Source organism: Aulostomus chinensis, chromosome 17, assembly GCF_037954235.1.
Source record: "Aulostomus chinensis isolate RoL2024-O1b breed Wild chromosome 17, RoL_Achi_v1.0, whole genome shotgun sequence".
NCBI lineage: Eukaryota > Metazoa > Chordata > Actinopteri > Syngnathiformes > Aulostomidae > Aulostomus > Aulostomus chinensis.
The window spans coordinates 4,386,970-4,411,018 of NC_141336.1; the positions used below are offsets into that span (position 1 = coordinate 4,386,970).

General features: G+C 43.8%; 2 protein-coding genes and 1 non-coding gene across 4 annotated transcripts; all 3 read left to right on the forward strand.

The window, feature by feature from the left end:
• Positions 1-3,757: 3,757 nt before the first annotated feature.
• trnal-uaa (transfer RNA leucine (anticodon UAA)) lies at positions 3,758-3,840 on the forward strand. Its single transcript has one exon. It is a non-coding gene; the product is annotated as a tRNA-Leu (tRNA).
• Positions 3,841-5,182: 1,342 nt separating this feature from the next.
• cdca4 (cell division cycle associated 4) lies at positions 5,183-12,183 on the forward strand. Of its 2 annotated transcripts, XM_086183171.1 has the most exons (3): positions 5,183-5,392; positions 9,243-9,380; positions 9,656-12,183. In XM_086183171.1, exon 3 carries the CDS (start codon positions 9,665-9,667, stop codon positions 10,580-10,582), a length of 918 nt encoding a protein of 305 aa, XP_086039297.1. In that variant the 5' UTR covers positions 5,183-5,392; positions 9,243-9,380; positions 9,656-9,664; the 3' UTR covers positions 10,583-12,183. The 2 variants fall into 2 exon arrangements, with proteins under 2 accessions (XP_086039297.1, XP_086039298.1); XM_086183172.1 differs by lacking the exon at positions 9,243-9,380 and having other exon boundaries at positions 5,184-5,392.
• Positions 12,184-17,825: 5,642 nt separating this feature from the next.
• Positions 17,826-23,797, forward strand: LOC147246065 (SERTA domain-containing protein 2-like). The gene is made up of 2 exons (XM_086183354.1): positions 17,826-18,198; positions 20,307-23,797. The coding sequence occupies exon 2, from the start codon at positions 20,311-20,313 to the stop codon at positions 21,079-21,081; it is 771 nt and encodes a 256-aa protein (XP_086039480.1). The 5' UTR covers positions 17,826-18,198; positions 20,307-20,310; the 3' UTR covers positions 21,082-23,797.
• Positions 23,798-24,049: the final 252 nt, after the last annotated feature.

Genomic DNA, 24,049 nt, shown 5'->3' on the forward strand with positions numbered 1-24,049 from the left:
CATTGTGTGAGACAACCAAACACAGTGTGGCATCTGAGTAGAAGCACTAAAGAGTAATTAATTTTTACATCCTACACAGTACGGCTGATTACAAGCTAAACATACGCTATACAACATAACATTGTGTAGGTCTCCTTTTTGCTGCCAAAACAGCTTTGACACCATCGAAGCAAAGACTCAACAAGATCTCTAAAGGTGTGTTGTGCCATCTGTCACCATGTCATCAGCAGCAGATCCTTTCAGTGCCAAGGTGGATCCTCTATGGATCAGACTTGTTGGTCCAGCATATCCCCCTGACGCTTGTTTAGACTGAGATCTGGAAAAATGGAGGCCACCTTGAACTCCTCAAACCATTCCTGAGCCTTTTTTTTTATCAGAATGACAAACTAAAACAGAGGTCACCAACGTGGTGCCTGTGAGCACCGGGTTGCCCACAAGGACCACGAGTCGCCCGCGGTCCTGTTCTAAAAATAGCTCACCACAGCGCCACTCACCAGTGAGCTGCATCTATTTTTTTGTTTGTATTTTTTAATCACACTTGCATTGGTGCGAATTTGAAAATGACAACAGGCCTGTCCTAGATTTATCTATGTATAAACGGGTTTTTATATAAAGAGGAAAAAAAACAAAAATTTGTATGTATACAATCTCTATATGCGTGTCAAAATGGTAGCCCTTTGCATTAATTGGTACCCAAGGAGCAGCTGTCCGCTTCATGAAGGTTGGTGACCCCTGAACTAAAATATCATGCTGAAAGACACTGCTTCCACAAGGGAATACAATTTCCATGAGGGGTTTAGGTTGAGGTAGGTAGTGCATGTCAAAGTGACATCCATACGAATGGCAGGAACCAAGCAGAACACAGACCAAAGCGTCACACTGCCTCCAATGTGCCTTCTTCCTAAAGTGAATCCTCATGCCATCTCCTCCCCAGGTAAACAAAGCCCACCTAACAGGCCATACACATGATGTCAAAGAAAACATGATTCATCAGGCACGGACACTTCCTTCCATTGCTATCTGATTCACTTCTGATGCTCAGGGGCCCATGGTAACTGCTTTCAGCGGTGGACGGGTCAGCATGGGCGCTCTGACCTGTCTGCTGTTATACAGCTGCACAACACTCATCAAGCTGTGAGGCTCTGTGTGTTCTGACACATTTCCATCTGAACCAGCATTCATTTCTTCAGCAGCTCTTCTGTGGGATCACATATGGCCTTGCCTTGACTCTCCACACGAACCACTGAGCCTGTGGTGCCCATGATTGTGCCGCTGGTTCACCGGTCATCCTTTGTTAGACCACTTTTGGTACATACTAACTACTCCAGACTGGAACCACACTGCAAGACCTGCAGTTTTTGGCTCTGACCCAGTCATCTAGTTGTCATAATCTGGCCCTTTTGGGCCCGCATTATCTTGGGCAAAATGTGTACTTGTACTACCCAGTACATCTCCTTAATTGCAGTACTTTCTCTGCAGGATTGTGGCTTCTGTGACTGATAAAATATTGTAAATGATACCATGAAATTGCAATACATTATGACAGACAGACATCAAGAAGTGTTCTACAACTTCAGATTGAATTTGAACAAATTTTAATTACTTCATCGTCAGTTGTGTAATGAGAGATGGTTCAATGAGATGGCACAAGTCATTTCCTGCATCTTTGTCACTGCCCATCTCCAGGAATCTAAAGCCATTTACAAGAGAATGCCATGAGGACAAAGTTAGAAACTTAAATAAAACTTACTGATACACATCAACACCAAATTCTCAAAACTACTGCAGGAGGCGGGGGTTGGGAGGGGGAGTGGCACCCATACCCATCAGAGTCAGGAAGTGTAAAACGTTTCATGACACTGGAGGAGATTCTCATGAGTTTAACACCATTTGGATGCAACCATCTGGACAGATGTGTGCTTAATGAGTGTGACTTTACAATCAACGGACAACTGTCCTCAGGAGTTCAACCCCACCCTGATAAAATGCCAATTTTAAACAAAAATGTATCAATCAGCACCTGACACATTTTGCAACCCATGGCTGTTGTACATTTCCTTCATTATGAGGTACGGTACAGAAGAATGTGTTTCCTTTTGCTCCATCAGTAAACTGCTTATGCATGAAAATGGAAGCCCCACCTGACAAATGACAGTTTGTCATTTATTGCTTATCCCACAGACGCTGTGATTCCTCTTTCATGTGTTGTACACACTGACAGAGAACTCTTCTCTTCCACGACTGTAACTCTACCAGAGACTGCTTTTCTTAGATGTGTCGCTTCTGGTCACATACAGCTGTCTGTTTCTCATTGGTTGCACTTTGAAGGGTTGGTGGAAACTAAGGTCATACTCAACATATTTTTAGGTTGGAGTACAGATTTTGGATCTTTGGTAGTGTGCAAAACCAAAGGGTAACACTTCCACCAAGTTGGACGCCACCTCACTGGATAGCAATTATGCATTAAGCGCAGTGTTGTTGTGTTTTTTTCTGCTTATCCTGTGTGGGCAGCTTAACAGCTCATAAAAATAAAAAATGTCATCCATTTCTTTCCTGAAGAGATCAAAATGACTTGTTGATGTGGTTTTGTAGTTCCAAGAACTCAAAAACAAAGAGGAGTTTTTCTTCCATGTCTTTTGCTTGCTTTCCTGCTTGTCCCTTCTCATGGTGTAGCTGATATCTTGTTGGCTATGGGCCATGAAAGGTTGGTGGCACATGTGGTCAAAGTGGAAATAATTTTGAATTTGTGTGGCACACTCCAGCGGCGCAAACTGCCACTGCTCCCCCCCATAGGAAGCCCCCCTAAAGCGAATCCGGAGCATTTTATGGGCAGTTTAACTCGTTAGTACTCACTGCAATGCCCTCCCAGTGGCTCTCCCAGTCTACACAGTGAAACCCCTACAATGCTATTTTCAAACAGTAACTCAAGCCCCTTTCACACTGCTCCAAAAACGCAGGTTTTTTTTTTCAACACGGGTTTTTGGGCACTCTGAAAGGGTCAACTCGGCATTTTGACCCGTGTGTTTACCGGCTCGGCTGCATTGTGAAAAAGGCAACCCGCGTCGTCTCAGGTGTCACGCGACCCTCCTGTCGCATCCTGATTTTGTCACTGTGCCGCCTGTCAGGCTTCACCTGTAGCTTCTTCTGCTCCCTTCCAGACGAGCCAAAAACTCCATCCTCCTTCGCTGAATTGGCGCTCGGACATTTTCCAATCTGCGCTGAGTTTCTATGCTTTGCAAAAGAGACAACATTGCAATGCACGCAATGACAATGCTAACGTTCGACTCAACGACGTCTATGTTGTCGTTTGTTTACCTCTCAGTGTTCCGGCGCACATTTATGTGTAATGATGACGTTGTCAGCGCAATGACGTACGAGAGAGAAAAACCCAGGCACGCTGCCCTCACAGCAGGAGTTCAGACCCGGGTCTTCTGGAAGCTTGAATGCGCCCAAATGCCGAGCAAACGCGGGTCCAAAAACCCGTGTTGACACGCGTTTTTCAGTGTGAAAAGGGTATAAGAGTTTGTTACTCCACTGCTTATCAGCAGCTCATCTACACTTGAATCAGATTCATAGGGAGCACCACAAAACCATGAGGTGAAACTGAAGTAACGCTTCCATTCACAAATCTGTCCTCAGTAAGGATGGTGGGAGAGGCAACCCAAACCCACAGACAGGAATTATACACCATGTCATAAAGTGGTGTTTATGATACATTATTGTTTGTGATTTAGCATTTTCCCCAAGTGTTGTCATCACCAGGATGGCCGAGTGGTTAAGGCGTTGGACTTAAGATCCAATGGACAATAGTCCTCGTGGGTTCAAACCCCACTCCTGGTAGTAAGTTTGTTTGCATCTGAATTGTTAGTCCTCCTTTGAACACTCTGGCTTTGAGTGACCTCCACGTCTGCACCTACCAACTTGAACTTGTGCCACACTAACGGCTGCTGCGATCAAAGTCCAGACTTATTCTTAACGTCAGAGCTGAGACATCCCTCTGTTCTGTCTGGTCTCTTCTGAGAACCCCCCTCCTCACCCTAAGTGTTTGTCTTTCCTTTACTGTGCACATTTTCACTTATCTGATTGAATAGATTTTGTATTTATTACACACTATAGATGGGTATTGGCAAGGACCTTACAATACACTAAATGCATGTGTTAGTCTCATACACAGTGTATTTTCAAACAACAATCAAAAATCAAATGTAAAAATTGAACTGGCTTGTGGTTGAGAGGGATCGTGGTTACACCAACTTCCTTAGTTGGCCAACAAGAACCCGTCATCCCTCCCTGATGTTCCACAATGCTAACTTAGCTGTGGGTTTTAGGACACACTCCAGTGCATCTGTTCAATTTGACATTCATGCTGCATTTGATCGTTTATCAAAAGTGGATCATTCCAACGTCTGATCAAAACGCGTACCAGTGCATCTGATTCTGAGTTGGACCTACGATTTCAATGAATGCTAAATTGCATTTTTTTTCTTGTTTGGGACTTATATTTGCCCTCAGTTTTGAGGACAACAAAAATTTCAGAAGAGATTGAAACTGGAGCTGTCGGAGTCGTGGTCTGGAAAAGGATAAAGCTGTAATGTGGCAGTGGATAATCATCATTTTTTTGTCTGCATTAGTAAACTTTTGTTCATATTTTAAAATAATACTCCTTTTTTGGAACTTAGGTGCAAAGTGTGTTTTCAGTGAAGAGATCAATGCGATGTGATATATCAGTCAAAGGTAAATGGCAGGTAGAACTTAGAGAGCCTCCATTTTTAAAGAGATGAATTAAAAAAATACAGCCATCACAACTAATATATATATATATATATATATATATATATATATATATATATATATACATACACATACACATTAGGTGTGATATATATGTGTGTGTGTATATATATATATATATATATATATATATATATATATATATATATATATACACACACACACATATATATCACACCTAATGTGTATACATACACACACACACACATGTATATATATACACACACACACATTAGTTGTGATGGCTGTATTTTTTTAATTCATTTCTTTAAAAATAGAGGCAGTTTACTTGTGAATCCATATCGCAAACAGCTCAGGACCTTTTATCTCTGGCTTTCACTCATTTGTCGAATTAAAGCTCTTTGAGGAGAGAAAGGCAGGCAGAGATCATTAGCGAGGAATCTCTCGCATATGGCTGGCTTGTGTCGGCTCCCCTCCCCCTCCCTTCCTTCCCTCCTGCCGTCCGCTCCGCAGCAGCAGCAGGACAGAGGTACTTCAGTTTTTGAAGCCGTGGCATGAATGATCTCATCTGAACCTGATCTCCGCTTTCCCTGCCGTCGATCCTATGACCGAGACTGGAATAAAATAACACAAACGCGAGGTGAGTGCCGCGACTACAAGCGATAGCCGTTCTAAAGACACATGGGTGTATACGGTGTTGTTTTTGGGAACTTAAACCGCTCAGCTACGGCGAAAACTCTTGGTTTTGGGTAGGAAGGAGGAAGGACCGAGGAGGATGGGTGGGCGCTCTGGGCTAATTAGCTTGCTAGCTTTCGCTTCTTTACGGAACAGATAAGATCGCCGATATACGCCGACCCCTCTTGCGCTATCTACCTCCGCTGGGGAATCTTTATTCCGTCTCAGTGAACGTCTCACTCCGGTTAGCTTGCGGCGGCTGATAGGAGTCAGGTCATAGCTAGCCGGCTAGCTGTTAGCTACCAGTGCAAAATGGCCTCATTGTCGCCTGGTGGTTCAGATGCTGAAAAGACAAAGCATGCGGCAGTCACGGCCAGGAGCGCGAGCTACGTTGTGAAGCGGGCCTCGGGGCGCCAGTTTACCGGCTCACATCAGTTCCCCCGGTGTTGTGTGAGGGGGGAGGGAGGGGAACCGGTGCGGTTTAGCCCTCCGTGTTTTAAGTTTATTTATTCGATAATGACGGCGAGCTGATAAAGTGTTGGGTTGTCTGTGTGCAGTGGGGGATGGGCCATGCTAGGAGCCATTGACGTAAAGCGAGGCTGCATATTGTTTGGCTTCTGGCTCCTAGCATAGAACACGACAAGTGCTCCGGTCCGGAACAGTGGTGTAGTGGTTTTATTTTACCAGGTTGGCGACAAACTCTAAATGCTCCTCTTTATTCAAATTGTTTGGGTTTTTTGTTGGGGGGGGGGGGGGTGAACATTCCGTAAATCGATGGAAGCCTACGTGTGAGTAGCTGCCACTACACTACTGGTCAGGAGCAGCCTTTTACAGGTTGATTTATTCTCGACTGTGCACAACAACCAACCCTGAAATAAGAATTGGACATATTTTTTTAAAGACGATTGTCTTTTTGTACTCAAATTAGAGCCGTTCTTGAACTCGCACCATGCCATAAATTACTTGTTAAACCTGGTTACACTCCTAAATTGAGACGTGAATGTAATGAGTTGTGATTTACTGAAATTTGTATTCTCTCTCAATCACTCCAGTGAAACATCTGTATCAGACAAATCAATTCCTTACCATGACTTCATTGGTGTAAATTTAATGCTATTAGCACATTTTCTTGTTTATATTTGTCATCCGACTTATAGTTGGTAACCTTTTTGTATTTTAAGCTATTTTTCAGGTAGATGTGCCTGGTGAGATCATTTTGTTATAAACCATCATTTTGTGTTTTCAAGACTTGATGGGAAATCAAGTTATTTCACTGAGAGTAGTGCAGAAATGAGTCCTAAACCCTGGAAATAAGTTGCTGTTGTCGAATGTCCAGCTCCCTGCTCTCAAAGTCTATGGGATTTTTGACTTTTTTTTTTTTTTTTTTTTGGTTAAACGCCTCAAATAAGGTCTGCGGTTAACACCAGCTGATGATATTGTAGTGTTCTATGGCTTAAAATACATCAGTAAATACTGCACTCAAGAATTTCTGCGCTTTTTGTGTGTGTTTAAAATGACAGCTGATTAAAAGCGGCTAATCAAAACTGCAGAGGGTGTCTAAGACATAGGTCACGTCGCTGAAGATGCTGTAGTTCTTGGTGTAGACTTGTGTGATGCGCTTGTGTTTCAAAAATGATTAAAGTGTTCATCTGTAGGAATTATTTGCACACCAAAGCATTGGAATCCCATGAACTTCTGTTTGCCACAGAGCTTATTTTTTTGGTCAAGAATCCAAAACCCATTGTGAAAATCCCATTGGCTTTCAGTTGAGGGAACCCATGGTGACGCCAACTTCCAGGTCGGACCATGAAAGTGCCTGTGGCAACCTATACTTGTAAAATGTTAACACTGTATTTTACATACTCAACACATTGAAATTTTGGGGATATTTACCATGAAAATTACTTGTCCATTCAATATCCTTTATCACTGAGCTGCACCTTTGCATGAAATATGTATTATTTGTATTACGATCAAACAAGCACTTAAATGTGTAGAAGTAATTTGTAACTGTGATACCTATGGAATAATGACTGGGTGACCAAATATGTGAATATGCGTTAGACCAGCTGTTTCAACCACATACCCAGATTTGTACTTGGAGTGACTGGGACACGTGCAATTTTCAATTGGATTAGATGCCAAAATCCACCAGTACTTGATAAAGTTAGTTACAAAAATAGATATATTCAGCGTTATTTAAACCCCAAACGCTTGACTATTGGGTGTTTAAAAACTACAGTTTTTTTGGGGGGGGGGGTGGGGGGTCATGTCCAAAACAGTGTTTTCTTCCCAGTGCATTGTGCTCTCTCACAGCTGTTTAACCCTCCTGGCTGTACTGATTTCAGTTTTGACACATAAATTTTGTTTTTCCTTCAGGGAGGTAGTGTTCTCTAGTGTCTCTTGTTTAACAGGGGCCCGCACAAATGCACAACACAAGGAGACAACACATGTCCATAATTGTTTTCTCACCCTTTGTATTTTAGCTCTCCGGGCATCTTCATAAATGACCTCTTTTTCCGCTCTGTGTATTGTCAGGAAATGTTTTTCTTTGCAACCGAGGACTCAAACGCCTCCCGGTTCCCAAGCCAGTCACTGTACTTTAGATCTTTGGTGGTATGGATTTTAATTTACTAAAATGTGGTGCTGATTCACAGTCGGGTCACACTGAAGTATCAAGACTGCAGCTGTGATTAAATAACCTTTACTCATTTAATGATGTTTCATTTGTGAAGAGAAGCACGGTAACTCCCTCTGCTGTGGGAAAAGTAAAGGATATTTACTGTCATCATGTTACTATGTTATATTAATTGATTTAATGTCAGTCAGGTGTTCTGTAGTGTGTTTTTTTCATTTGTGTACACCCCTGAAGGCCAAATTATGTTGATATTGAAATATGTAATTTGGGCAGATTATAGTGCTTTGGTTTGCACTCCCAAAAATGAAAATTAAAAGAAACAAATCTCCTTTTTTTGTGCATGGAAAAAATGTGACAATAACAGCAGTGTGTGGAGCGTTTCAGTTCAATTTGTGTTCTGTGGAAAAGTGGGCCGCTCTTGTAATATTTGCTGTTGTTCTGTTTTACAGTCTAAAATGTCTTCATATTTTCACTGTTTGGTGGTTCTAGTTTTTCTGTAGAAAATCTTTAATGGAGCAGACTCCTTCACCCTGCCCACAGGTTTTAACAGAGGAGCGCCCGCACTCCCTCTTCTATCTGGTGGAACAGTAAATGCCACAGGCTGCTGTTCCGGGCTCAGGCGCCTATTTACTCGGATCCCGTTTATTTTTGGGGAGTCGGAGGACCTTCAGTTTTGGCAGGAGTGTTGTTTTATTCCTGTGAGACGTGTGTGTGTTCGAAGCAGGGTGTAATAAGGAAGTTGACTCTACTTTTCTTCCCCTCCCCAGTGAAGAGAAAGTGAAAATCTTGTTCTACTAGTTTTGAAGTGTGTGTGTGTGTGTGCGTGCCTGTGTGTGTGTGTGTGTGTGTGTGTAGACCCAGAAACCTGAGATCTCTTGTAAATATTAGTGGCTCATGGTGGTGTATTGTATTGTGAATAATGTAAATGCTGTTATTTTTCACCCTTTTTTTTCAACTTTTATCCCTTAAATGCAGCATATTGATTAGGATATTTTCTTGATCACAGGTGGCTGTGGGAAGGAATTACTGATCATGTAACTTAAGTGCTGTTTTTGTTTCCTGACAAAGGTCTCTCTAGTCTGTGCTTACTTTGATGCAGCGTCCGCATTTAGTTGGTAACCATGCTATTTTCGGTGGCTCAGTGGTCTGTTAAAAGTGTGGTTGTTCCGCCCAGCAGGAGTCTTGCCTCAGACTGGCCTAAAATGGGCAGAAATGGTGCTGAACAAAAGCTGCTTGTCGCTCGTACAAAAGTACTAGAAGCGTTGCATCTGGGACCAAGCTGTTATGCTATTGCCTGTGCCTCTCAACAGGAAAGGTATAGCAAACTTTAAGAAAACCAACTACAACAGACACTGTAAATTGTAGTCCACAAAGATCTTAATTTATAGAGTTTATGAAGTCACTACTTAGCAGATTGTAGCTTCCTCATGTTCATGCACAAATCCACATAGCCTCATTACATAACAATTGCATCATTCCTTTCACTAGTTAATCTCACAACAGAAGGCATTTTTCAGTGTGATACATTTTTGATACATGGGTACGTTTTTCCATTCTATGACACTCTTTCTATTTCCTCACCATCACCAGAGAGACAACATGTTTCCGAAGGGCACCAAGCGCAAGTTCTCAGACTCCGGGGAAGAGCCGGCCCCCAGCAGCAGTGACCAGGGCCCCTCATCTGTGGCAGCGCGGACGCTGTCGTCCTCATACAGCCTGCAGCGGCAATCACTTCTTGATATGTCGCTGATCAAGTTGCAGCTCTGCCACATGCTGGTGGAACCCAACCTCTGCCGCTCAGTGCTCATCGCTAACACTGTTAGGCAGATACAGGAGGAGATGACCCAGGATGGCACGTGGCAAATAATGACCCAGGCCCTGGCAGCCGCCCAGTGCCCCGCAGATCGTCTGGTCGCCACTGAGGTGCTCTGCCGACAGACGGACGCAGCAGCTCAGGCGGGGCAGAGCCCCAAGCCCATCTCAGTGGTGGGTCTGGAGGAAGGCTACCACTCAGAGGAGGTGGTGATGGAGGGAGACGTGGAGACAGAGGTCACCATGTCTACTTTGTCTCCAGTCTCCCCTCAGCTGTCCTCTGCTTCTTACCTAGCAGGCCCCTTCGGGGTTGGCCCCTGCTGGGAGGAGGAGGATGACGACGGTGAGTGTGAGGAGGAGGAAGAGGAGGACAGTGAGGAGTGTGCGTCGGAGGGAGAGGAGGGAGACCGGGACCATTCAACAACAGACTCCAGGACAGGGGAGCAGGTTTTTGGGACTTTTGAGATCAAGCACCCAACACCGCCCCCTGACCCTGCACTGGAGGAGCTGTTTTCTGATGTGGACCCATCCTACTACGACCTTGATACAGTGCTGACCGGCATGCAGAGTGCCCCCAAGATGGGGCCTTATGATCTGCTGGAGAGCCTCTCCTCTCATGGGCCGACAGCCCTGAGCTCCAGTGCGAGCTGTAGGTCAGACCTGAATGAACTGGACCACATCATGGAGATCATAGTGGGATCCTGAAATTCAGAACTTTCCTTTGGTTGATCCCACACACACTTACCAGACTATGCACAGTACACATGTGCGTGTTCTGAATGTGGTATTGTTACACAGGGAGATTGTTGGAGTTTTTGGGACAAGGTGGGAAATTAACCGCAAGCCAAATTTGATTTTTAGGATCTAAAGAGCTGGTTTGCCAAATGGGCAGCTGCTGTTGGGACTCTCTTATTCGGAACTGTTATTGGCAGTGAGGTAAAAAAAATGAAGTTTGGGAGTTGCAAGCCTCTGGCTTGTCGACAGAGCAGTTAGTTTCCTACTTTGCTGAAGTGATCCAAAACCCAGCGATGTCTGTGAGAAGGCGAGGATAATTACCTATACCATGATGCATTCTTATTTACGTACTTTCCATGTTTACGTCTGTCATACTAGCTACTTCTGGTCTGCCATTTTGTCCATTTCTATTTATTGTTACATGGACTAAGAAACAATTCATCACACTACACACATCAGAAACCAGAACAAATTGTAAATCCAAATCTATGAATCAATGCATATTTTCCTAAAGATTTGAGCAATTATGAATGGAATATATGTATATGTACGTATGTGTATATAGAAATATATTTTTTGCATTATACAGCTGGGGGATTTTGCAAGTATCATTTGATATTACTATTATTATTATTTTTTTCCCTCCCAAGCAGTTTTTAAGATTTTAATGTAGCCAGACTCGAGACAGTGTCTTCCCATGGTTTGGTACAACAAGTCGACTGTAACGGACGTCATGACTGGCATCGTCACTCTCAATAGGCACTGTTCTTTCACATCCTCTAAAGCTTTACACAGGGAAGGGGACTTACTGCAACCAAACGCTGGTTTTCAGTGGGTTCTCAGACCAGCGGGCAAAGTCAAGTAAGTACCCTGTCCTGCTTTTCATACAGACCCAATAATTATATTAGCAACAGTTTTTCCTGAAGCATTCGGAGAAACCCCGGGGTGATAACTGCATCAAGAAGCCATATTTCTTTCTCTCGTTTGTTGGAAAAAACAAATGAAGAATTCTGTATTTTAACCCATCTAATTTATTTTTATTTATTGTATTTATTATATCTAGGTACAGACATGCCATATTGACTACAAATTAGGCCCAATGAAATTATACTTCTCAAAAATTTCACTCCGGTTTGAATGCAGTCCCTATTTATTCATGTTTTTTTATAACTAGTAATAAAATAACTGGGTTACTATTCAAATCACTATGCAGCTCTGTCATACTTGTTTCAAAATGATTGTATACAACTCAAATGTCCTTTAATTCCTTTTATGCAAACAGTTGCCTTTCTCCTAAAGATGTGGAAAAAATCAAATGCATTTTTTCAAAATTGTTCCTTATCGTGATGAAGAGATTAACTCAGGCAAACAAAATGTATTGACAAAAATACAGTATTACGACACGCTGAATACCTTACCACAACACTCCTGAAGGATGTCACTCTGGTCTGAATGGGAGCTAGAACTTCAAAGACTTACTACAGTTGTAAAATGTATGCATTTTTTTATATCAAGGAAAAAACATTGTAGCATCTTTGTAAATATTTTTTATAATAAAAGGTGCAACTATTGATCGCGTTGTGTGGTTTTGTTACTTGTTTTAAGTTGACTCCCCCCCCCTTACTGGGTCAAAGACCTGCCTGGGGTTTGTTTGAACTGGAAGCATGAGACAAAAGTGTGTTTTGTTCTCATCAAAGAGGTCAGAATTAAGTCCTAAAAACCTGGAAATACGCAGGCATTGTTGAAAGTCTGGTTTGCTCCTCCCAAACTGAACGAGATTTTTGGTTAAATGTATCAAGTCGGGTCCTTGGCTAACATGAGATCAGGGTATTTAAAGTTTCCTCGGGAGGCATACAACATGAGACTTCTCCTGGCTTAAAAAAAAGAGTGCACTTAGGTCATGTGGTTTGTGGCACACGGCGAGCTTTGTTCTTACGTTTAGAGAAAAAACATTTCTTTGTAATGATTGCTTTTCTTCTTCCAAAAATTGTAGACAAGGTGCTAATTAATGATGATGAACTTGCTTAACGACACATATAAGCCTCATAAACTTTAGCTTGCCACAGAGCTTATTTCCAACAATTATCCAAAGTTGAATGTAGAAGCCCAATTGTCTCGGCGAGGGAAGCCATGGTGATGCCAGCTAAAGTTCAGCAGCCTGTGACACACTGTATTTATGAGGAGTAACCAGAAAATATGTCAACGCTGTGTTCGACTGCACTCGCTTTCTGTGGCTTAAACCTCCAAGATTAATAGTCCAAAGACTTCAATCTGAGAAAAAAATAAAAATAAAAATCCAGGTCAAACTGATGCGTACCCTTGTTTATCTGAAAATCAGTTTCCTGGAACTACATAACACAGTAGGGCCTAGCAAACATTCAGCTGGGAGTAAAATATACATGTCTTCAGGGTCTTATTGGCCACAGAATTTGTTCGTGAGGATTAAAAGATGACTACTGCCTGGTGTTCACAATTTAACATTTTGCAGCTCTACAGAAGCTGCAACTTTTATCTGTAGTCCAGGCCACAAGGCTCAGGCGAACAGGCAAGACAAAACTATCAAAGATGTAATCAAACAGACGTCCCTGAATGAATTTCTGATATGTTTTATCATTTGTGCCTCCTGGTGGCCTGAATCACGTGGGTGGGACTTCAACTGAATGATTGAAGACAGAGCTCCATTGGCCAGTTCACCACAGAGGAGAAATTTTAGGTTTGACAGCAAAAGTTTTGGCTTTGCGTGACGAGATCTGTGTCAAATTCATGAGCTAGTGTGCTTTATATTAACAGAAGGGTTACTGAGTATCAAAACCACACAGGCAGGATCCTGACACACACAGAACACAGATGGTTTACTTGAATTTACAAGAATAATCTCAGTTATTAATTCTGCCATCATCCCTGACATCATCCAATCACAGCCCCTCATCTGCCTACGCATCGCATCATCCCTCACATCATCCAATCACAGCCCTTCATCTGCCTACGCATCGCATCATCCCTGACATCATCCAATCACAGCCCTTCATCTGCCTACGCATCGCATCATCCCTGACATCATCCAATCACAGCCCTTCATCTGCCTACGCATCACATCATCCCTGACATCATCCAATCACAGCTCTTCATCTGCCTACGCATCGCATCATCCCTGACATCATCCAATCACAGTCCCTCATCTGCCTACGCATCGCATCATCACTGACGTCATCCAATCACAGTCCCTCATCTGCCTACGTGTCGCATCATCCCTGACATCATCCAATCACAGTCCATCATCTGCCTATGCATCGCATCATCACTGACGTCATCCAATCACAGCCCTTCACCTGCCTACGCAACGCATCATCCCTGACATCATCCAATCACAGCGCTTCATCTGCCAACGCATTGCATCATCACTGATGTCATCCAATCACAGCCCTTCATCTGCCTACGCATCGCATCATCACTGACGTCATCCAATGACAGTCCCTCATCTGACTATACGTCGCATCATCCCTGACATCATCCAATCATAGTCCCTCATCTGCCTATACGTCGCATCATCCCTGACATCATCCAATCACAGCGCTTCATCTGCCTACACATCGCATCATCCCTGACATCATCCAATCACAGCGCTTCATCTGCCTACATGTCGCATCATCACTGAGGTCATCCAATCACAGTCCCTCATCTGCCTACACGTCGCATCATCCCTGACATCATTCAATCACAGCGCTTCATCTGTTTACATGTCGCATCATCCCTGACATCATCCAATCACAGTCCCTCATCTGCCTACATCTGCCTACATGTCGCATCATCCCTGAGGTCATCCAATCACAGTCCCTCATCTGCCTACGCATCGCATCATCCCTGACGTCATCCAATCACAGTCCCTCATCTGCCTACATCTGCCTACATGTCGCATCATCCCTGAGGTCATCCAATCACAGTCCCTCATCTGCCTACGCATCGCATCATCCCTGACATCATCCAATCACAGTCCCTCATCTGCCTACACGTCGCATCATCCCTGACATCATCCAATCACAGCGCTTCATCTGCCTACACATCGCATCATCCCTGACATCATCCAATCACAGCGCTTCATCTGCCTACATGTCGCATCATCACTGAGGTCATCCAATCACAGTCCCTCATCTGCCTACACGTCGCATCATCCCTGACATCATCCAATCACAGCGCTTCATCTGCCTACACATCGCATCATCCCTGACATCATCCAATCACAGCGCTTCATCTGCCTACATGTCGCATCATACCTGACATCATCCAATCACAGCGCTTCATCTGCCTACATGTCGCATCATCACTGAGGTCATCCAATCACAGTCCCTCATCTGCCTACACGTCGCATCATCCCTGACATCATCCAATCACAGCGCTTCATCTGCCTACACATAGTTCAGAGTCCCTCCAGTGAGTCAGTGACTCACCGAGTCATTGCCCCTGAATCATGATCTCCTGGTTCTGATCCTGAGTGTTGTGGCAAAAGGACATGAGCTGCTAAAAAAAGCAATCTGACTGTTGCAGGTGTCCAGTGGAACGAACAGAGCATCTGCTCCTCTTGATACTGATTATTGGAGGCAGTCTGGTGTGTTTTACAACTGTTGGTCTTTTGGACTGGGAAAATATATTTTGCTCTCAACAATATTGTTCGATTGACGGCAACGATGCACAAGCTACTTTTTCAGATGTTATCAGATATTCAGTATGTGATTCTCTCTTTGGAGACATCAAGGATCAAATATTACATCATCTCTCCACTGACCCATCAGGTAAATCCTGAGGCAGTTCACCGCATCAAGTCTGTTTTCATTTAAAGTGCATACTTTCTGTTGTAACGATGACATAAACGCGCTGATGGTGAATTAGATGCGTCCTGGCTGCAGGCTGGCCTTCGTCCTCGCGTGCACTCACATGATGAGTGTGAGATTCTATGTTAGATACAGTATTGGCGACAGGGAAGCTGAACAGGACTGTTGTCTTCGGCTCTCGACACACACACACACGAAACAGATTGTTCTCAGCAGAGTGACACCAAACCTCAGGGACTGCTCATGTATCCTCATATCTTCTATTATTAATGAACGTAGCTATCTACTCGACTGAAGGGAGACCTTTCATATACCCGAACACACACACACACACACACACACACACACACACACACACACACACACACACACACACACACACACACACACACACACAGCCTCCTCTTAAACTATCCAAAGGTGTACGGCTCCAGCTTACCCCACATGCTTTGGCCTTCTGCCTAATGTTGGTTAGCCTACGGTTAAAGATTAATGGGCTCTTGGTGACTCAGCAAAAAAGGCTGCCTGAGGAAAGCGAGTCATCAAAAAGGGAGAAGATAGTGTCTCAAAAAAGCAGCTACACAGAAAATCATGGAAAATGTAGCGAATAAATGCATTATTTCAGATTATTAATAGCACAGCATGATTTAAGAGGACATTTTGCATGTGTTTTTTCACTGTCATGCCTGGAAGCTATTACTCTGAACTTCTGTGTAATATACACCATCATTACGACACATGTGCTTTCAGAGGACTGGGTTGCCTCTGAAAATGTGAGCGTGCTCAGGTTTAAAGCATGCAAACGGGACCTTTACCAAATTAATTAACTAGGAGAACAACTCACACCTTTCTCAATTTTGTTTGTTTGTTTTAATGCTTACAGGACACGCATTATTTACCAGTTCTCCCGGTAATTCTCATTTTTTAAAATATTTTTTGGGGCGAGCTCTCAGTGCCACAAGCATTTTGGGTTTTAATCTAGGTTTATTTTTGATCATACTTATGTGTCACATACCTAATGTAGGTCAGACCACGGTGAAAACAACAATGTGGTGTTTGCTTCCAGTTCAGATGAGCAAAAAGAGGAAATAAGAAGTAAATGTGGAGCTGTGAGAGGAGGGGGGGGGGGGGGGGGGGAGACGTGAGCGAAGATGCCTTATTTGGTATTTGCCTTCACCGTTTTCCGGTCACGTCTTTCCTCTTCCCCTTTGCGTCATCTGGCCCTTTAAAATGCTGCGTTCAGGTGCTCACTGTAACCTACAACTTTCTAATACTTAAATGTATTTCATTAAATAGCCCATTGTTAGCTACTACCTCCCCCCCCCCATTCAAACTCACATGTTTTGACAAATTTTATAAACATCTTAGGGCTTGTGTCATTACTGTGAAAACTGAGTTGAGATTGAGTGACAGCACATAGACAACAAGTAACAAACGTGACAAAATAGCTAGTTTAGTTAGCACCGCTGGCTAGCAGTACTTACAAAGGACTTGTAAAAATTTGTTTTTACAAGAAATAAGAGTACCTTTGTACTTTGCTATTTATACTTAGATAAAGATCTCATGTTGTACACAATGTTGCTCATGTTCGATCCTGAGGGCGGAAAATATAAATATTTTCTCCCATTTCCAGCAACATTTGACCAATTTCATTAATCCTTGACTCAAGTAAAGTTTAAGTCACCCGACTTGTACTTTTTGGTGTCAGAAGAAACAACCACACTCTTGACTGTTACTTTTCATATTACTTTCTACCTCTACTCTGTTACATTTTACATTCACTACCCCATTAACCAAATAGCTATTGGTAACATTCTTAAATACCTTCTGTTTATAAAATATGATTTCTTTTAATAAATGAATTCCAATGAATATAGTTTAAAGTAACTTGGTGACAGCATTAAAAAGTTTGTTTTATCTGAGTCTCTTCATTACTCATGCATAATAGTATAACGGCCACTCAAGCGTGCTTGACACCGGAGGTAGACTGAGCTAACAAGGTTGTCATTCAGTAACTCATTATTTCTTGAACTTTCATGGGATACCTCGAGTAACCCTCTGAAGAGTGTTGCCAATAGTGGGAAATGCTGCCCAGTCTGTTTTTGAAAAGAGATGACTTAAATCTTGGTAAGAATGAATTAAATGACAGTTAGGTATCAACACATAAAAAAAAAGATCTAGTTTTCTGACATCACTTGAACAAAAATAGAAACCTCATTATGGCATTTGTGAGACCTTACTTGGCTCGCTGGCCCTCAGGCATGTCACAACTGTCTTTAAAGGTCAGCTGGTGTAATATGGCTTCATCTTTCAAATGAGTTGGCTGTTTTTTGTTGTTTTTTTTAATTTAAATTGTGGTCGAGAATTCTATTTACAAGCGCAGGTTCAGTCATATTAACATCTTCTTGATCCTACAGACCATTTACGTCCCTCACGTGTGCGCCGCTTCTGCTTCTCATTTCTCCGAGCAGCACCTGAAAGCAGCAGGAGCTCACGGTCGGAACAAGCGGCCGCACATTCGCTGCCCCGTGAGTGGCGGAGGCGGAGGCTTGATCAGCGGCTGAGCTGACCAATCACCGACCGCTGAGAGCTCCGGCTCCCCCCTCCACAATCCACCGCCTCCCCTCAGCTGCTGCTGCGGACTGAGCGAACATTCCTCATCCCCCCGGACGGACAGAAGCGAGAGCTGAGGAACGCGGCTGCGCAGGGAAACAAGCCGGAGACACCACGGATTCACTCTTCTCATGAGACTTTCCAAGGGTACGTCAGGTTGCTTAAAAAAAACTCTGACTCGATCTTGTTCGTGTTCTTGCAGTTGTACACTCAAAAGTTGGCGTGAGCTGTTTCTCAATCGGAGCACAGTTACGGATGTCCTGAGCAGAAGAAATGCGAAGAATTATGCTTTTGTTTTGACTGACAGTTATACTGAAGACATCTGATTTCTTACATTTAATTTTTGGGGTTTTTATTTTTTTCACCTACCGCCCGTAAGTCCCTTCAACCTCCTCAGAAGGGTTTCATATGCACCCTAAACAATCCTCCGTCAAACGGCTATCTTTAGCTAACCGCGCGTCCGTGTGAGTGGCTGAAGTCCTACACCGACTCGTACCGTGCAATATTCGTAACGCTTTAAATGGGAAAACTTATCGAATACTTAGTCCTGTAAACTTGGACGGTTTGGTAAGCGTTTGTGGACGTTCGCCTGGTGTTTGAGAATGTTTGGTGGAGCTGCCGAAGTGGGAGTGAAGGAGAAACCAGCCATGTTAGCTTGCTCGGTCCTCTTACATAAACTAGATGCTGCTGGCTTCACTACCTGGCAGCAGTGAACGTGCTTACACATGTGGGAGCTTCTAAACCATTCCAATGTAAAGGTAATTATTAATGTTTGTCTGGAAAATCCTACTCATACAGGTACACTGTTACTGCAGTTGTGCCTTTAAAATAACTATCCATGTAGTATATGTATATATATATATATATATATATATATATATATATATATTTTTTTTTTTTTTTGGGGGGGGGGGAAAGCAACGTCTCATCTCCCAGTGTTTTAAGAAAGTCAAATAAAACTCCTCGATCCAGATCTGCAAATTCCCACTAAGTTCCTTGAAATTCTTCCCAGCTTGCTGCTGAGGAACCCTGCTAACAGACAGGCTAAGAAACGGCTCCAAAAACACATTCTCCTTGGCCACCATAGCACGGTTGGGTAGCAAACTCTTAAGGTTAGCAACTGAATTACCAAGTATTAATTCATATTAAAGGACCTCGTCAATTATGTGGGGGCATGTTTGCTTACTGTCCCTCATCCCCTCAGTCCGACAAGAAGATAGACCCCCCTTCTTCTCCTGCAGGCTACATTAGAGAGCTGAGACCTGCAGAGACCAGCTGTTACCTCAGCACCATGAATGGTAACGGGTGGGAAATGCTAGCATATGTCGATTACCTCAAAGTTGTCAATTACACTTCTCAGGAACAATCTTTCCCTACGATAGAGTAGACAGGGCTGAACGTAACATTCCGTATGTAATAATTTAAAATGATGAGACACATAGCCGGAACTACTTTCTTGATATAACCTTTGGGTGTAGTGAGAGGGCGAGGAGGATTACTGCTGGGAAAATCAAGATCCCGAGCCTGATCTATTGATGACTTTTGACAGAGGCATGCTAGCCACCCACTACCCTTCATTGTGCTAAGCTAAGTAGCGGTCAGTGGGCCTCTAAGGGTCTCAGCTCCCCAAAAGCAGCACAGAAGAGAGAGAGGGGTCTCTCCTCTAGTCTGGCTCTGGGAATGATGGCTATTGAGTGTGTTTCTCCAAAAGTTGGTGTGTTCCTGTGTGCTTCAAGAGAGAAAGAGAGACCATGTGACCTCACCCCTGCAATTTGTTCAAGCCCAAGACACAGTCAGGACATGAGCGACCAAAGTTTGCTTACACTTTTCAAAGCATGTGACTATGTGAAATACAAAGTTGTCCACGGGAACACATCTAACCTGAGGAAACATCTGGTCAGAGCACAAAACGCATCTAAAAGTTGAAGAATGAGCTATATTTAATGGCCTGAAAGGCCAACCAGCTAACGCTGACACGAATATTTGAAAGTTAAGACTTATTTATGCAACTGAAAGTACATCATTTTTTTAAAAAATGAATTCACGTTACTCGTATTGGTTCACGTGTGAGCGGTGCCCTACTTCATCATATTTTTAAGTTTAAGGTTGTAGTGTCCCAGGATGTCTCAATGCTGTTGTGATGAGGAGGCCTAACATTTTGCACAAAATGTTTGATCAGAAACAGAAAGATCATATCACCGTCGTATCGGCCCTCGTCAAACACCTCATCCATTAACCTGTGTCTCGTTGTGTAGGTCGATGTTGGGTCGTGGCGTGAAGCGGAAGTGGAGCTGCGTGGAGGAGCTGGAGGCTGAGGCCTTCCCTGCCGCCGAGACAGAGGAGAAAGAGCAGCATGTGGAGGAGGAAGGGGAGGTGGCGGGCGAGCTCCTCGGGGGTCCTCAGGACATGAGCCACTTGCAGCAGCGGCAGCTGGTGCTCGGCCTCTGTTTGGAGAAGCTCCAGCACTACCAGGCAGGGATGGAGCTCAGCCTGCGCCGCTCTGTACTGCTCATCAACACACTCAGGCAGATCCAGGAAGACATGCGGAGTGATGTGGCAGGAGGCAGTGCCCCAGATGTGCTCCTCAATGGTGTCCACCCTGACTCATGTCTTCTTCGGGACACCATCAGGGAGGATATGTCTGTTACTTGCCCCGGTTGTGCAGAAGGTGATGAGGAAAGCCTGTCTCTGTCCCAAGAATCTCAGGAGGCAAACAGTTCTCCTGACCAGCAGAAATCACTGCCCGCTGCGACAATCAGCACTTGTAGCGACGCAGTAAATGCCATGGGCTACCTCAGCGACCTTGCCCTGGACGACATCTTCGAGGACATTGACACATCCATGTACGAGACATCAGATCTGCCTGCAGCCTGGGCAGCGGGCTCCCTGTGGCCTGTCAGTGTGTCTCTCTGGGCTGAGGAGGACATGAAAGTGCGCCCTGCCGGCCACACCCCCGCTGGAAGTCTCCAGTCATGTTTGATGGACCTGAACGAGCTGGACCACATCATGGAGATTCTGGTGAAGTCCTGATCCAGAGGATGAACTGTTTGGTGAATGAAGGAGGTCTGATCACAGCTGCAGTGGGGAGGGGGTGGATTTGAGGGTCCATCAACTCTTACATGACAAGCTCAATCTGGTAACGCGACTGAAGACAAGTCTTAAGTTCCTAAGAAAGGTACCAACAACACTAGCACAGATATGATAACTTGTCTGGAGGAACGTAGCAGGACAGGTTGTGAGTAATGGGTGAATAACCAAGCAAACGCCGGTGAGGCAGGTTGGGACAGCATCAGTGCATCCACAAGTATGTTGCAACACTTGTGAGCAAGCTGTCGAGACAAATTGGTGCCGGGGAGAGAAGGTGGAGTTCTCCTCCATTCTGTAAACACGTAAATGTGAGATGGAACCTTTTAAATCCATCACTGCTCTCCTCCCGAGCTGTAGGAGGAGTTAATCCGCCGCTCGGGAGGAAGGCACCCGAGCTGTCGCCACTCAGACTGCTAGATCAGACCTGGTAGATTATTAATTAAGATCCCTGCAATTACTCGAGAGGGTGTGCTGCAGCCTGCCAGGAGGGCAAAGGCCCTGGTTCTCTTTCAGGACTGATAGACTCCTGTCACGCCACACGGGATCTCCGACAGGCTGAGAAACTGAAATCAGCTCAGAGGTCAGACTTCTGAACATTTGTGGATTTACCCGCCAAATAGTACCTTTCCACCTCCTGGGAATAAATGCCATGCTCATTAAAGAAGAAGCCAGAAGTGGTGCAGAGGAAGGGTTAACTGTTGGAATTCCTTTATCTAATATTATTCTTATTTATGAATGAAAACGGACCACAAACTGCAGCAGATATTCGTGCTTGTGTGTAGAGTTGACTGTTTGGTGTGAGTGTAACTTATGATCTAGATGTTTTATGACTGTCCGAGGATCGGCTTCCATGTCGGTCCTCATTGGCAGCTTGTATTTATGGTTAATCCTACGTGACCTGAACGCAGCAAAAACATGTATTTAAACAGTAATGTAATCCCAGTCTGGTCCTGACGGAGGAGCTGATCGCCTCCAGCCCAACAGAACCACTTTACCATGTCGAAGAATTGCAAATGATGTATTTTTATGGCCTTGATGGTGTAATTTTTTACAGCAATGTTGAGATTTTTAAACAGTTTTATATGTTTCTACCTTTTGAAGTCTCATGTCCAATAGATCAGGGGTTCTCAAAGTGGGGTTTGGGGACCTCAAGAGGGTCTTCCAGGGGGCCTTGAACAAAACCAGGAATAGTTTAACCTTGTTTTAGTTAAATACTTGTGAAAAGCATCTCTCGCAAGCAAGCAAACTCAAGAAATCTGTCAGAGCATCGCCTTTAACAGAATTCTTTAGTAATATGTCCTTGTCAATTTGAATTGTTTTAATCTAAATTCTCTGATAAAAATTGAGCTAATTTCTGCGTAATCTTCTTGTTACTTCAGAGTTTACCTCTGGATTTTCAGGTATTCCTTGCGTACGTACATTTTTCTGGCTTTTTGAGAGAAACCGAATGAATTTGATGAGAAAAAGGTAATAAGCATGTAGTTTAAAAACATTAAATCGGTGTTGATTTACAGCATCAAAAAAAGCTTATCAGACAAGTTAAAGGGGAGGTAACATGCACAATACATTACATTCAGATTTCTTTAGCGATGTAAGTTTAAGTTGACTTAGGCAGAAGGATCAGACTTCTTGGGTTTGAATGCTTGTGGAGGTTGTCTTAAGCCACTTACGGTATCTCGCTATAAGGGCTCCTACCGAGCAAAACCACCTCAAGCTGGGGGTTCGCGGCTCATTGAGAGCCAACCTGGGGGTCCGGAACGTAAAGGTTTGAGAACCCCTGCAGTAGAAGTGAGATGAAGCAGACTTTCACTCTGAATGGTTTACTCCTGTTCTACCTCCTGATGTCTGTTTACTTGGACACTCCTGCTTTTCACCGAGAGCTGATAGAAACAATCTAGTATTTATGTCTTTGTCTGAGTACTCTGATCTCCTTTAAGGCCAAAGTATCCTCATCTCTCATCTCACGTCGCTAATGTGCCTTACTTCTTGAGCTCTTTCTGTGGCTTCATTGATAAAAGGAGCAGCATCGGGGTGTAAAACCGTCATCATTCCTTCCCTCTTGGCCTTTTTCTGTGCTCGGTGAACACAAGTGGCATATGAGCTTAATGTATCCTGACAGGCTGACAGCCAACTAGCTAAGGGAGGAGGTGGCAGTGAGGGCCGCGAGGGAAAAATAAGAGGAGGAGGAGGAGGAGGAGGAGGTAGCCACTTGCGTCACTTGTTGAGTAGGAGGGGCTTAAAGCTTGTTTTGCCCAGTCTCAGACCACCGACCAATCATATAAGATGTACAAGGAGCGCACTGCTGCTCCGACAACAACTTGTTTTTGCTCCTGATGCACACACAGAATCAGTGTGCTGGATTTCAGCCTGCGATAGAAAACCACTCGTTTGTTCTTCATGCAACTGAATCAGAAACTGCAGTGTTATTTATACGTGTGAAAAGAGAAGCACAAGCTGTATGTTGTTATTATTGTAACTGAAGGAAGCATTTGCTGGGTAATAAGATGATAAATGAAATGTATTGTATTTTTTGTGGAATATTTTATAGATTTTATTCAACTATACAGTAAAACTACTATAATCAGCGTGAGTCTGATTCCTTTTGATCATCATAGTTTTGTTTTTGTTTCATAACATGACCTTGCACTGAGCTGATGGCGTTCAGGACACTTTGTATATTAAAATAAATAAATACGAGTCAACCAGTGGCTCACGCTCATCGTGCACAAAGAGGTGTTACTCAATGCAGCACTGGCCGCGTGCGGATTGTGGACCAGCTGTAGTGTCACGTGGGATTTTTTTTAACCCAAGTTTTAGTCTCCCAGGCAAATACCTCTTGGGTTTCACTAAAATCCTGACTTGAGTCCGAAATAACTCGGCTCTCCCAGGGTAGAATCACATAATGGACAAA